At 46.6% G+C, this 12,385-nt stretch overlaps 1 protein-coding gene across 1 annotated transcript; it reads left to right on the top strand.

The window, feature by feature from the left end:
• Window positions 1-819: 819 nt before the first annotated feature.
• Window positions 820-11,973, top strand: LOC104290884 (cytochrome P450 3A24-like). Its single transcript, XM_009890056.1, has 13 exons — window positions 820-890; window positions 3,598-3,691; window positions 4,104-4,156; window positions 5,289-5,388; window positions 5,982-6,095; window positions 6,372-6,460; window positions 7,500-7,648; window positions 8,675-8,802; window positions 9,450-9,534; window positions 9,931-10,091; window positions 10,524-10,750; window positions 11,509-11,671; window positions 11,875-11,973. The coding sequence occupies exons 1-13, from the start codon at window positions 820-822 to the stop codon at window positions 11,971-11,973; spliced, it is 1,533 nt and encodes a 510-aa protein (XP_009888358.1).
• Window positions 11,974-12,385: the final 412 nt, after the last annotated feature.

Below are 12,385 nucleotides of genomic sequence, written 5' to 3'. Positions count from 1 at the left end.
TTACAGGAGAACCATTACAAAATTTGTGTTTTCCCTTTGCTTGTGTCTTTTTGCCAACCGCTGCGGAAGGATGGATGCTGTTTTTATTCATGAGCCATGAGCTGGTGTTTTGGAAAGGATGGTACTTTGGCTGCTTATAGTTGTGGAACGACAGCATTTCTCTTACAAAATGCCTGGCTACACGCCAGCAAACAAGGTGGGCTTCTAAAGCCTTTAGCAGGGGCAAACTCCTGCTTTTGTTCAAAGCTGCTTCTGACCCACCACAGGCAGAAGCGGGCAGCGCTTGCCCTTCCCGACACAAAAGAAAGATATTTTAAACAAAACCTTAAATTCTGTCAAAGTTAATTCAGCTGCCAGAAAAGATCTTGTCATACATTATATGAATAACCTTTTCACTTCTCTTTCCTTTCTTTCCCTTTTGTAAACCAACTCTGACACCTGCTTTGGGATTTACCTTTTCATTGTAACTTGCTTTTATTTATTTTGGTGCAGAAGCCCAGGAGCATTACTCAATAAGAAGTCGGTTATTACTTACTATTACAAGAGAGACACTAGCTGAAATGCCTGGCAACATATGTATTAAATAATTTGAACCTTAGACAGTTCAGCCAGGCGTTTATCTATCCCGTGAATAGTGTTTTTCAGTTTAGCACACTTTGCTACCTTTGCCTTCCGCTCCTCCTCCTTCATGACAGAAGGACAGCCCCTAAATCATGTGATTGGACACAAAAGATTGCACACTGCAAGACCTTCCTATTTCCCACAGACCTGGGGCAAACACATCAAGACAGTACTCAAAGCCAACCAGAGGAGGACCAAATGAACCTTCTTCCCTCCTTCTCTGTGGAGACATGGGTCCTTTTGCTTGTTTTCGTAGCCCTCCTGGCAGCGTGAGTAAAATATTCTTTACTGGTTCTTCGCTCATGCCATTTTCCTCTTCTTGCCATTGTTGATTTTACATGCAACTAGTCTGCCGAAGAGCAAACAGGTAGGTGTGATTCCCAGGTTTCCAGCCTCTAACGAGGCTCTGGGAAGTAGCAAAGACGGTACAGACGCGGGATCTTGCTCTGAGGTTTGGAGTATTCCCGCGCACTGTTACCATCTTACTGCTAAGCTTCAGAGCAATCATCGAATGATAATGGTGCCAGGCATTCGTTACCAGCGGGGTGCTGGTTTCAGCGAGGGGCGCGATCCCTTAGGTTATTTTTCGCAGAAATGAAGTCTCAGGAAGGCTGTGCCCCCCTGGCTGAGGCTGCCCTGGGGAGGGGAGCAGGCAGTAGCTGATGTTACTGTATGACCCGCAAAGGTGCAGAGCAGCAGAAAGACACCAGAAAAAGAGCATTCATAGACTCAGTTTCACTCTTCCCGACTCCTTCCATAAGGCCCAGGTAAGATGCTCCAGACACGGGCACCTGGACCAAGTGCGACACTTTGCAGAAGTCAGATTTGCCACACGCCTGCGGGGACAGCATCCCGTGCCCGTCCCCACAGCCCACCCTTGCTGGGGGACGAGACGAAGGCCGGAGCCGGGGCAGCTCTCCGCTCCTGCCTTTTCAGACAGGCTCCATCAGGCAGAAGTGTACCCCGCTGCTTCAGAGGAGCCGCGCTGGTGAGAAAATGCTTCTGTCCACTGCGCTGAGGCCGGCGGGCGCTGCAGCGTGGCAGGGCTGGCTTAAACCCCCCTTCTGCTGGGACAGACAGCGTCTCTGCTGGCAGCCCCTGCCAACAAGGCTGGACTGACAAACTTTGTAGTGTTGACAAGCCCTTAGGCAGAGACAGCATGTTGCTAGCCATAAACCTTAATGATTAATGCGGTGCACACGAGCACAATCCATTTGTCTGCCCTGGCAATGCTCCAGCCGTGGCGGTTCAGTAAGCTCTGAAACTTTTAGCCCTGTTTTTCAGACCCTTTCCTGTGATTTGGATCACTCAAAAGCCTGTTTGGGGCAAAAAAAAAAAAAAAAGAGGAAACAAAACCCCCCCCCCCTCATTATTGACCCAAACCATCGTATTTCATTAACTCTGTGGCCACCAAATATTGCTGGTTACCAGACTCCCACCTTCTGCAGCCACTTGCAATTTTGTTGTAGCAGAAGGGCTGAAGCCCAGGATCTTTGTGCTCCAATATCTGAGCTAAAATAGGAATTTCCCTGCCCGTTAGTGCAGGGAGGTTGGTCAGATGCTTCTTGTCCATCTGGGGCAACGCTGTTCCAGTTCACACATGAAGGAGTATCAGGCATTTCTGGTTCGCATCCATGGTAAGAGGTAATGATTATTCTCTGGCTTTACACTGAATGGTCCTTCTCTGCCTGCAGAAAACCATGTCACGTTTTAGTCGTAAGAGCATTAGACTGCATTTTCTTGGCCGTGTTTCAAATGGATTAAGCCAAGCCTACATTCCTATAGTGTTTCTGGACTTTGTAACCCGCTCAGGGTTTCCTGGTCCTCCCGCAGCCCCGGCGGTCCATAAACATTACAATTGAGAATCCACAAACATTTCATACCGAGTACTGAATTAACCTTTTCTTAGACAAACTGAACTCTGTGAAACCTTTCTGCGCCTGCAAACACCCCAGTCCCTGTTTTTTCCCTGCTCTGGACCATAAGATGTGGTCCGCTTTTGTGCTCTGGTGGAACATGTGCTGGGGGGACCGATCTCATTCTGGGTCCCCCAGATTTAGAAATGTATTACTTTAGAGAAGTATTATTGATTGCAAGGGAAACCCCCCTAAGTCTCAGGCTAGGCTCTGGCTTTTCAGGACAGCATCCCCAAGATGCTGGTTGAGCCGCTGCTGCCACGTGGCCCAAAGAGGATCTCTGATAACATCCCTCTGCCAAACCTTTGCAGTTTTACATACCTTCTGCAGCGAACTGCTCACTTGGGAAGCTGCAGCTACTAACTAAAACCAAATATTTTGAGGAGCTCTTTCAACATAGCCAAAGACAAGCTTCAAAGGGCTGCAGCCCAGGCCCTTGTTGAGAAAGAGAAGGCCCCGAGGTAGAAGTAATAACTTTACAGCTGCCAAAAAGGGTGCTTCAGAGGAAAGAAATCTGCAAAGCTGTCAATAAAATCTAAAGAGAAAACCATCAAGACAAGACTTCCTGACGCACCACTGAGCTAATGCCAGGCTAAGGGGAGGGAGAACAATAAATGAAATTAAAGTACAGCTTGACAAAAGCGCTGTTTGGGACATCACTGCTGGCAATGCTTTGATTTCTCTTCAATAAAAACACGTAAACTTGGTGTTCCTTCTTCCAGCTCCCCTTTCTGCCTCTCCTTTGGTTGGCAATGAGCTCCTCTTTTGACTTTTGCTAAAGGCTTTAAGGTCCTGTATCCACCGGAGCACCTATGCCTTTAGGAGACAGCTGCTTTGACATCAAAAGCCCTTTGAAGCTCTGTGTGGCAGCACTGAGCCTTGCCATGTTTATTAAGTATTTTTTACAGGGCAATTTTGTTTGGGGCCACTTTTTTCCAGCTCCTGGACCAACCTCCTCTACTCCTTACAGCCAAAGGGATGCTGCTGCAGTCTCTGGGTTCAGGAGAGCTTGCAGCCCCAATGCCACGGTGACAGAGCACTTGTCCTTTCTGCCCCACAGATATGGAACCTGGCCGTTTGGCTTGTTCAAGAAGTTGGGTATTCCCGGCCCAAGACCTCTGCCTTTCTTTGGGACGTGCCTGGAATATCGCAAAGTAAGTGATTGAAGCCTTCCTGGCTCCAGAAATAGCCGCCTTTGCTCATACAGCTGTAGCTAAACAGATACAGGGCGATGATAAGTTATCTCCAAATGCCAAGCTCTGCTCCAACGCACAGATTGTGCAAAGGCCGGTGCGGGATATGAGCTCGGTGACAGACCACAGCATCTCCAAATAAGCACTGGTGGGTGGCTCATCTACGGCTGCCCTTTGCCAGCGTCCTGGCAAACAGCTCATTCACGAGCACGACGTACATTTATGCGGTCATTCCTGATGTTTTTGGAGAGGAGGAGAACTCAGAAGGCAGCTCTCAACTTCATTTTAAAGATCCTCCTCCCAACCCACCATCTCCAACATCAACCCCTCCGCTGCATCCTCTCCAAGATAATTTTTAAATTGCTTTCCACAGGGTTTCTTGGAATTTGACAATGAGTGTTTCCAGAAATATGGGAAAGTCTGGGGGTGAGTATGAACCACTGATCTCTTCTTAAGATAAAATTAGAATCCATATAAAAGGGAGAAAAAAATTGTTAGGAAAGCTCTGTTTTCTCTATCTCCATCCCTGACAGTCCCAGCATGACAAGTACAGCAAATATAGGGTACTTGTGGTGGCTTACATTAAAGCCTGGTGATTGCAGGGCTGTGCCGCTGTCACGCTATATGGAAATTGCTTTGACCTAAACTATGAAAGCTGTTTTAAAGCTGATAACAAAAGGCCCTCACCTGCTCCTAACAAAACCAGCAGCAAAACTACTATTTACTTAAGGGAGAATCTGGAACCAGGAGGTCAAGTTCCTCTGGTTTACTGACAGCAGAGGAATGTGAGTTCCCAATACTGAGGGCAACAGCAGATTCAAAGTCTGCCGACTTCCTCATGCTGCTGATCCTTACCTGCTGCCGTGGGGGCCGGGGCAGCTATTGTTGCTCTGCTCTGGACATCTCCTGTGGCTTTTATCACTGCTGTTATAACTCGGTCTACAAACTTGCATATCCTCTGTAAGGCACCCATTGATCCCTATAGAAACTTAAAAAAATGGACTCTAGAAAAGACATCTTTACACAAATGAGGAAAGTGCATAAAGCTGCTTAATCTACATCTGTTCCAGGAAAGCATTCAGAACTGGCAGATTAAAAAGACAAAAACAAGGTTTGAGTTTCATCTCCAAGGATATTTCAGTGCTGTCAGCCCAAGTCTCCAGGCACCCAATTCAACAGCCTGAAAGGGGTCAAACAAGTTTCCTTCTAATACCGTAATGTGTTTAAGTGCCTGGAAAAACACAGAGAATCAGGGGAGAAAGTGGAGACGCTTGCTTCATTTAATACCTGGTCCTTGGAGGGACTGAGTCCTGCTCATTTCCCAGTGAATCTGGAAGGTGTTTAGCCCCCTTTATCATTTACAAGACCAGATGGGAGAAGGCCTGGGAGTCCTTTTACATCTCTAATTTCTACATTTCTGTACTGAGGCATCTGCAGAACAGCAAGGCTGGTGATGGAGGAGCATTTGTTTAACACATTTTGTTTCATGGGCATCAGCCAAGCCTTGCACTTCCACTGTCTGGGGTTGTTCATCTGTCTCCTCTTCTCCCCCCACCAGGATTTATGATGGCAGACAACCTGTGGTCGCTGTCATGGACCCCCAGATCATTAAAACTGTGCTGGTTAAAGAGTGTTACTCCACCTTTACCAACCGGAGGGTAAGAACAGAAGCATTGTCATGTACCACAGACTCCAAAAAACAAAGTACAGGAGGAGACAAGCATGTAGCAGGGTTTCCCATAGGGCCGCGACAGGGATTACTGTAAATGGCCACTGTATGTCACTGTTCCTCTGCCTTACAGCCTGGGGAGCGCATACCCAGGCTGGCAGAGGAAGCTGTTTGCCTGCACACCAGAGAAATTCTGCTCTCACACCTATATATATATATAGGGATGAATTTGAGTCTACGTGAGCATACAGGAACCTGTAAGGGTCCAGGTACCACTTGTGCCACCAGCTGGGATGCAGGCGCTGGGCGGCACGGTCAGGTGGGGACACACACACATGCGTACGGGTGTTGGGCTTGTTGGGTTACTTGTTCTGGGAATGGAAATGGCATCTCACAGCTGGTTTACTGCAGGAAAGGGGATTATTTATGTATGTGCGCCTTGAGAGAGGCTGTTTGTAAGGCTCGCTGCCAGTAGTAACGCCTCTGAAATAGCCCGGGCAGGGGCTTGCGTGCTGCATTCCCACCCTTGCAAGGAAACCGCTGTTTTCCTGGGGTTAACACCTTGCCTTTTCCCCCCTCCAGCGTTTTGATCTAGCAGGGGTGCTGAAAAATGCTGTCTCATTAGCTGAAGACGAACAGTGGAAAAGGATCCGTACCGTGCTCTCTCCAACCTTCACCAGTGGGAAACTAAAGGAGGTAAAACACAGAGGAGCGGGTAACAAACTAAATCAGAAAGTCAGTAGATTCCAGGCTGAGGTTGTCACAGGGGTCCGATTTCTTTAGTCAGGGCCTGGCAACTACGCTGGCCTGTTTAATTTATGCCTAATTTAAAATGAAAAAGGATTAAAATAAAAACTTAGCAGAAAGATCTTATTTGTAAATATTCATGAAACTCCCTGTAGTCTTCATAAGCCTGCCTGAAAGGAGTAAAATGTACCATACTTCAGTGACCATCTCTGGTTTGTGTTACAGATGTTCCCTATAATAAAGCACTATGGGGAAGTTTTGGTGAAAAATGTTCAGAAAAAAATGGAACAGGACAACGCTATAGCTGTAAAGGAGTAAGTATCTGCTAGGAGCAGCAGGATAAGCAGCAAACCTTGTTAGCGAGTGCTGCGGTTCATTCGTTACTCGCAAAACGGATCGCTCGCTGGGTAAAGCAGACCTCGGAAATGAGGAACAGGGTTAGCTGAAAGCCTGGCTGGAAATTTGAAAAGGAAAATTTAAGCTGGGATGTCAGTGAAACTTCCTAGAGGCAGAGACCCGCAGAGAAGCCTTCTAAAGGGAATTTGGGGGGGGGGGGGGAAGCTCCAGCACAGCTTTGTGAATCCACACATCCAAGATAACCCCAAATCCACTAGGAAAACCCCAGTTTTCCCTGCATATACTCGGGATCTCTGAGCACCACCTTCTTCACCACAGGACGCTGGGTTTGCTGGCCTCCCAGCCCCACACAGGGCACTGTGGGATGCTCGTCCATCACTTGCCCCCGTTGCTGGAGGGAGCAGGGAGGGAGGCTGCCATGTGGCCCTGGGTATGTCGCCCTATCTGCGCCCTCCACATGGGCTCTGGAACAAAACCTCTGTATTTCACCCCCAATTTCGAAGCACAGATGCAGAAAGGGCAGCTGCACACCAACAGTCACACACCAGCAAAACTCTCCCCTACCGAAACCCCATATGGAGAGAGAGGGTCTGGACAGTTTGTACCGTTACAGGTACCTGTGCTGGGTTGAACGAGACCATTTTCACGGTGTGTTTGAAGCAGGGTGTGTTACCAGCCCTCCCCAAGGAGCTAAAATGCTCAAGAGCCTCATGCTGTCCTTGCACTAACCTGCTCATGTAGCTACATGCTGTTTTAAAATCCTCAGAAAAGCTGTCCAATTTCAAAACCCATGCAGGCTTGAGACCAAAGCTCTCTAAAAATCTATCCCTTTCACTATAAGTGCTTTTCAGTTACCATATGTCCAATTCCCTTTTCAAAACCAGGGCAGGAGGTCTTATGAGAATTTATATTTGAATGTCGCAGAGGCATTAGGAAAAAATGCATTCACTTGGTCCAAGTATTTACCCACAGACTACCTTTTCCGTCTTTTCTCAGCATCTTTGGAAGCTACAGCATGGACGTCGTCACCAGCACGTCATTCGGTGTGAACATCGACTCTATGAACAACCCCAAAGACCCCTTTGTTAGAGAGATGCGGAAGCTGGTCAAGTTTGACTTTTTTGACCCAATGTTCATCTTGACATGTAAATGACTATTTTTTTTTTTTTTGTTGAAAGCTTCATTCAGGTGTCAGAGTACTATTGAAGTTTGACTTCGGCAAGAGTATCGGAGACTGGTGCATCCTACACATTAACCAATCAACTATTGCTTAGATAACTTCACTAGCTAGGATGGAAGTCCTAATGGCTCTTGGCTTGTTGTTGAAACTCTGGAAGAGAGATGGGTAAAAACTTCCTCCAACTTTGGCACATCCACAATGCAAGAAACATATGAACACCCCAGCCAATATTCAAATAAGTGGGGGAGAAAATCGTTCTAGGTTTGAAAAGCAAGTTCAGCTGTGAGGCTCGAGGAGAGTGGTACTATCCGAAATGCATTTTCTGGAAGAGAGTGCTGAGTGGGGACTGTAATTAGATGCAATTTCCTAGCAGTGCCGTAGCTTAGCGGTGATGGTGATGGACCTTAAATCACTTGCAACCTTGAATCAAGATCAGATACCTTGCTAAAAAAATCAGTAAAGTTGTGATCTGTGCATAGAGGAGGTTCTGGTGCTGTAGATTTTATGAATCTCTACGCAGGCTCAAAATTGAGTCTCTGTAATGCAAGAAATTCTCTGAAGGGGACTTGAAAATGTTTGCGTGAGCATAGCAATGAATAGCTCAGCCTGAAAAAAAAAGAATTCAGACTTTGCAGTATTTCTTTTCTGAGCCACACTCCTGTTGTAGTGTTGTACAATGCACAGAAGTAACCTGTCCTTAGAAAGAAGTGTCTTAGGAAAAGGTGGCAATACTTTGGTCATCTCTTAAAGCAATGATTATATCCAGCTTGGTTGTGCCCAGTTGATGGGAAGTTGGGAGAGGGTTGCATGAAGACAAACTATCTCAAGAAAGAGGAAAAAAGGCAAAGCTCAGGCTTTACCCAGGTAAAGAAATCAAGAGGGGAAATAATTTCTGAGTAGACTCATTACTTCCTCAGTAACATCCATAGTTATCTTACACGAGGTGGAGTTTATTTACAGTGTGAGATTTTATTCTCAATTTATTTTTCAGTTGTATGCCCATTTCTTATTCCTGTTTTGGCCAAGATGAACGTAAGCTTCTTCCCCCGTGAAGCTGTAGATTTCTTCATGAGGTCCATCTCCAAAATTAAGCATGAACGTGAAAAAGAGGCTCACAAGGTAAGCGAGTGTGAATTTGCCAGCAATTGTGGCAGAAAATACACTTAAGTGAAAGATAATTAGGGTGATGATATCAAAGGTGAAGCCAAAGTACAATAACCCAACAAAACCCTGAATCTACTTAAGTGTAAACGCTTGATTTTAATACTGTCAGAAAAGCCTCACCTGACCAGTTCTGGCAGAGAAGCAAGTGGACTTTGTGCATTTGTGACGGGAAGCTAAATCCAGATGAAGGCTTGGTGGAATTGCATTAAGCTTGGGTTTGCAGAGCTTGTGATAAGTCAACAAAGTAAGAGACTCCCTGAAGAAGATTAGGCAGAGGATAAGAGGAAGCGGAGTAAGCAGTGCAGGAGCTGCAATATCACCTTTCAGGGTTGCACCTTCCTCTCTCACTTTTCAAAAATTGAAGCTGCTTCCTGGAAAAATTCTCCCTCTTGGAGTTCACTCAAGGCACTGCTCTCCCACCCAATGCCTTCATGAAAAGGACAGATAGGTTTCCAAACTAAAATGCAGGTGTTGTGTTTTACAACAAGGAAGTCATGTGCATTTGGGGGACGCTTTCAGTTTAAAAATTGTGCTTAGGCTATGAAATCTGCTTATCTGAGCCCTCCCTGGCACCAGAGAAACTCTCTTGCTTTTCTTCTCAGGGCAGAGTAGATTTTCTGCAGCTCATGATCGAATCCCAGAACTCAACCAGTCATGGAAGCAAAGAAGACAATAACTCCTATAAAGGTAACAACATCCAAATATTCATCACGGAAACAGGGGCTGTGGGAGCGATGAGAATATGGGGAGCTGTTTCCCAGAGAAAGGCTCAATGGGTCACCACCATCTCCACTGGCCAGCTCGGGGCAGAAATCTCTGCCCCTTGTTGCCAGCACTGGTGCTAAGGGGAATTCCCGAGGTGCTTTGCCAGGGAGTAGAACTGCCATGTCAGTCATTTATACCCAGGAAATCATCTGCCTCCTCTATCAAATGACTTTTCCAAGACAGATAGAGTAGCTATAAGTGTGTTATCAGAAAATAACCGCAACAAACCTGCCTCAACCCCATCCGTTGCTGCCTGTTCCTTGATGAGACCACCAGCCCACACCGGTTTGCTCATCTCCCCAAATCCTCTCTCCTCAGCCCTGACCGACACAGAGATCCTGTCACAAGCCTTCATCTTTATATTCGCTGGCTATGAACCCACCAGCAACACGCTCTCTTACGTGGCATATGAACTGGCCACGCATCCCGATGTGCAGCAAAAACTGCTGGAGGAAATCGACACCGTTTTACCCAACAAGGTAAGGGGACACCGCGTGATGGTGAAGATCCTCCGACCCTGCTGTCCTCCTTGTTCAGTCAAGACAATGAGAAATCTTTAGCTCCTAAACAACCTCCTCCTGGGATCTTCCAAGAGCTCTAAGAGACACACACTGAGACAATTCAACCCCATAGCAATTTTCTTTTGGCAGCTGAAACCTCACAGGCCACCCCGCTGCACAGAGCCGTTTGCCATACTCTGCATCCATGCACAAGTGGATGTGGATTTCCATCACTCAGGGATGGAAAATGAAACCAATTACACAATTTCTCCCTTGCATTTTGTTCTTCAGTGAGCCTGAGACACGGTTGGGGCAGCAGGGGTTGGGGCCGCTCTGGTCTCAGCAGTCATTTTGGGAGAATCCGATCCTCGTGCCAACATACCTGGTCACCTTTCTCCTGTTGTCCTACAGGCTCCTCTCACATACGAGGCGATGATGCAATTGGAATACCTTGACATGACAGTGAATGAAACCCTTCGGCTCTTCCCCCTTGGAGGACGGATTGAGAGAGCCTGCAAGAAAGACGTAGAAATAAATGGAGTCACCATTCCCAAAGGAACCGTTGTCATAATCCCACCCTACACCCTGCACCGTGACCCTGAGTACTGGCCAAACCCAGATGAGTTCAGACCAGAAAGGTATAAAACCCAAACATAATGAAAGGGAAGATATACCATACTGCTTTTTCCTCACGTAGTAATTAAGTATTAATCTCTGATTAGCTTCTTAATGGTGTTCTTCCTATCTTTTTACAAACAATACCAATGAGAAATTGCGGGCTCGTGGGAATGCCATTTTGAGAAGAGAATGAGCTTTGCACTTAAAGCAGGGTTTCAAACAGCATAATCCTATTGGGAGAATAACATTGATACCTCACAACATCTTGTGCAGAGTTTTTAGGCTTGCGGACAGAGTGGGTGGTTGGTGAGTTTTGGTAACTGCTAGCCATCCTTCGGTATAACCTTCGTTGCTGAACCCGTTTCCTTCACCCAGGCTTTGCTGTAAAATATATCAGAGCTGATGCTTCCACAGTTGCCTTCCCTCTTTGTTTTCAAGGAAGGGATAACTTTTCCCTAATTGGTACCTACCTCTCATTTCCCAGCAAGGCTGAAGCCATAGGCTGCTCCTAACAAAGACGACTCGTGGATTCTCTCTCATTAAATACAACAGATAGGAAGTGTACTAGTCTGGATGGACAGAATTAAATTCAAAATCCTGTCCGGAACAAGGGCTCTGACACATCACTCGATTGCTGGGCTACCCTGAGACACCCTAGTGAAAAAACAAACAAACCTGTAGGGCACCAGCAAGAGATCTCTGGAGAAGTATTACAGATATGTAGCTTTTTGGCTTTTCGCTGCCTTCATTTCTTTTCCCCAACCATGTCATTATCCAGGTTCAGTAAGGAAAACAAAGAGGCCATCGACCCGTATACGTACCTGCCCTTCGGGGCTGGTCCTAGGAACTGCATCGGGATGCGGTTTGCTCTCCTGACTCTGAAAGTTGCCATCGCCATCCTATTGCAACATTTCACCTTCCAGACCTGCAAAGAAACTCCGGTAAGCAGCACATTATGTTTCGAAGCTGGCACGTGCAGAGCGAGGCGCCTGCTTTCTCACCGTGGGTGCTGACACCAGATGCTTTGCGCTTTTCGGGCACTACGGATCGAGTCATATCCAAACCGTGGCCAAGTTTCTTTCCTTTAATCTCGACTTATTTAATTTGTGTATCGCCAAGTGTGTTTTCCCTCTTATTGTTGCAGATCCCTCTCAAGCTGAATTCACAGGGATTCTTAACACCACAGAAACCGATTGTTCTGAAGTTAGTGCCCCGGACCAACACCGCACCTGCAAAGGCGTAAAACCACCCGCGTCTGCAGCAGTTCCCCGGTGTCTAACGAGTGCTGCGCTGTCAAAGGGATCACACGTGGCAGGAAATCTCTCCTACACGTACAGACACAGGAGAGCAGCTCTAGTTAATTCTGGAAGCAATTACTACATATTTACTAATAAACATAGCTGTCAGAAATGTAATATGGATCACTGGGCACTGACAATATACAGTCCCCTTAATTTTGATTGCAGAAAACAAGAAATAAATCCAAATGAGAAGCTGATCATCCACTCACTTCTAAGGGGGCTTCTCCATCTGGAGGGAAGGAATTACTGTCGCATCCAAGAGAAACAAGGTGTGATGGAAATTCAAATTGCCAGACCTCACTGGGCAGGGACTGGTGACGTTCTTCTTGGTGTATTGATGCTTGAAATTTCATG

Source organism: Charadrius vociferus, unplaced genomic scaffold (genome assembly GCF_000708025.1).
Source record: "Charadrius vociferus isolate BGI_N301 unplaced genomic scaffold, ASM70802v2 scaffold18, whole genome shotgun sequence".
Classification (NCBI taxonomy): Eukaryota; Metazoa; Chordata; class Aves; order Charadriiformes; family Charadriidae; genus Charadrius; species Charadrius vociferus.
This window is presented reverse-complemented; position numbering and strand designations above follow the sequence as displayed.

Bases quoted from the DNA above. Each gene is read 5' to 3' on its own strand.
- LOC104290884 (XM_009890056.1), top strand. From the start codon at position 820: ATGAACCTTCTTCCCTCCTTCTCTGTGGAGACATGGGTCCTTTTGCTT. The intron at 891-3,597 runs GTGAGTAAAATA...TCTGCCCCACAG, and splicing joins TTCGTAGCCCTCCTGGCAGC to ATATGGAACCTGGCCGTTTG. The intron at 3,692-4,103 runs GTAAGTGATTGA...TGCTTTCCACAG, and splicing joins CGTGCCTGGAATATCGCAAA to GGTTTCTTGGAATTTGACAA.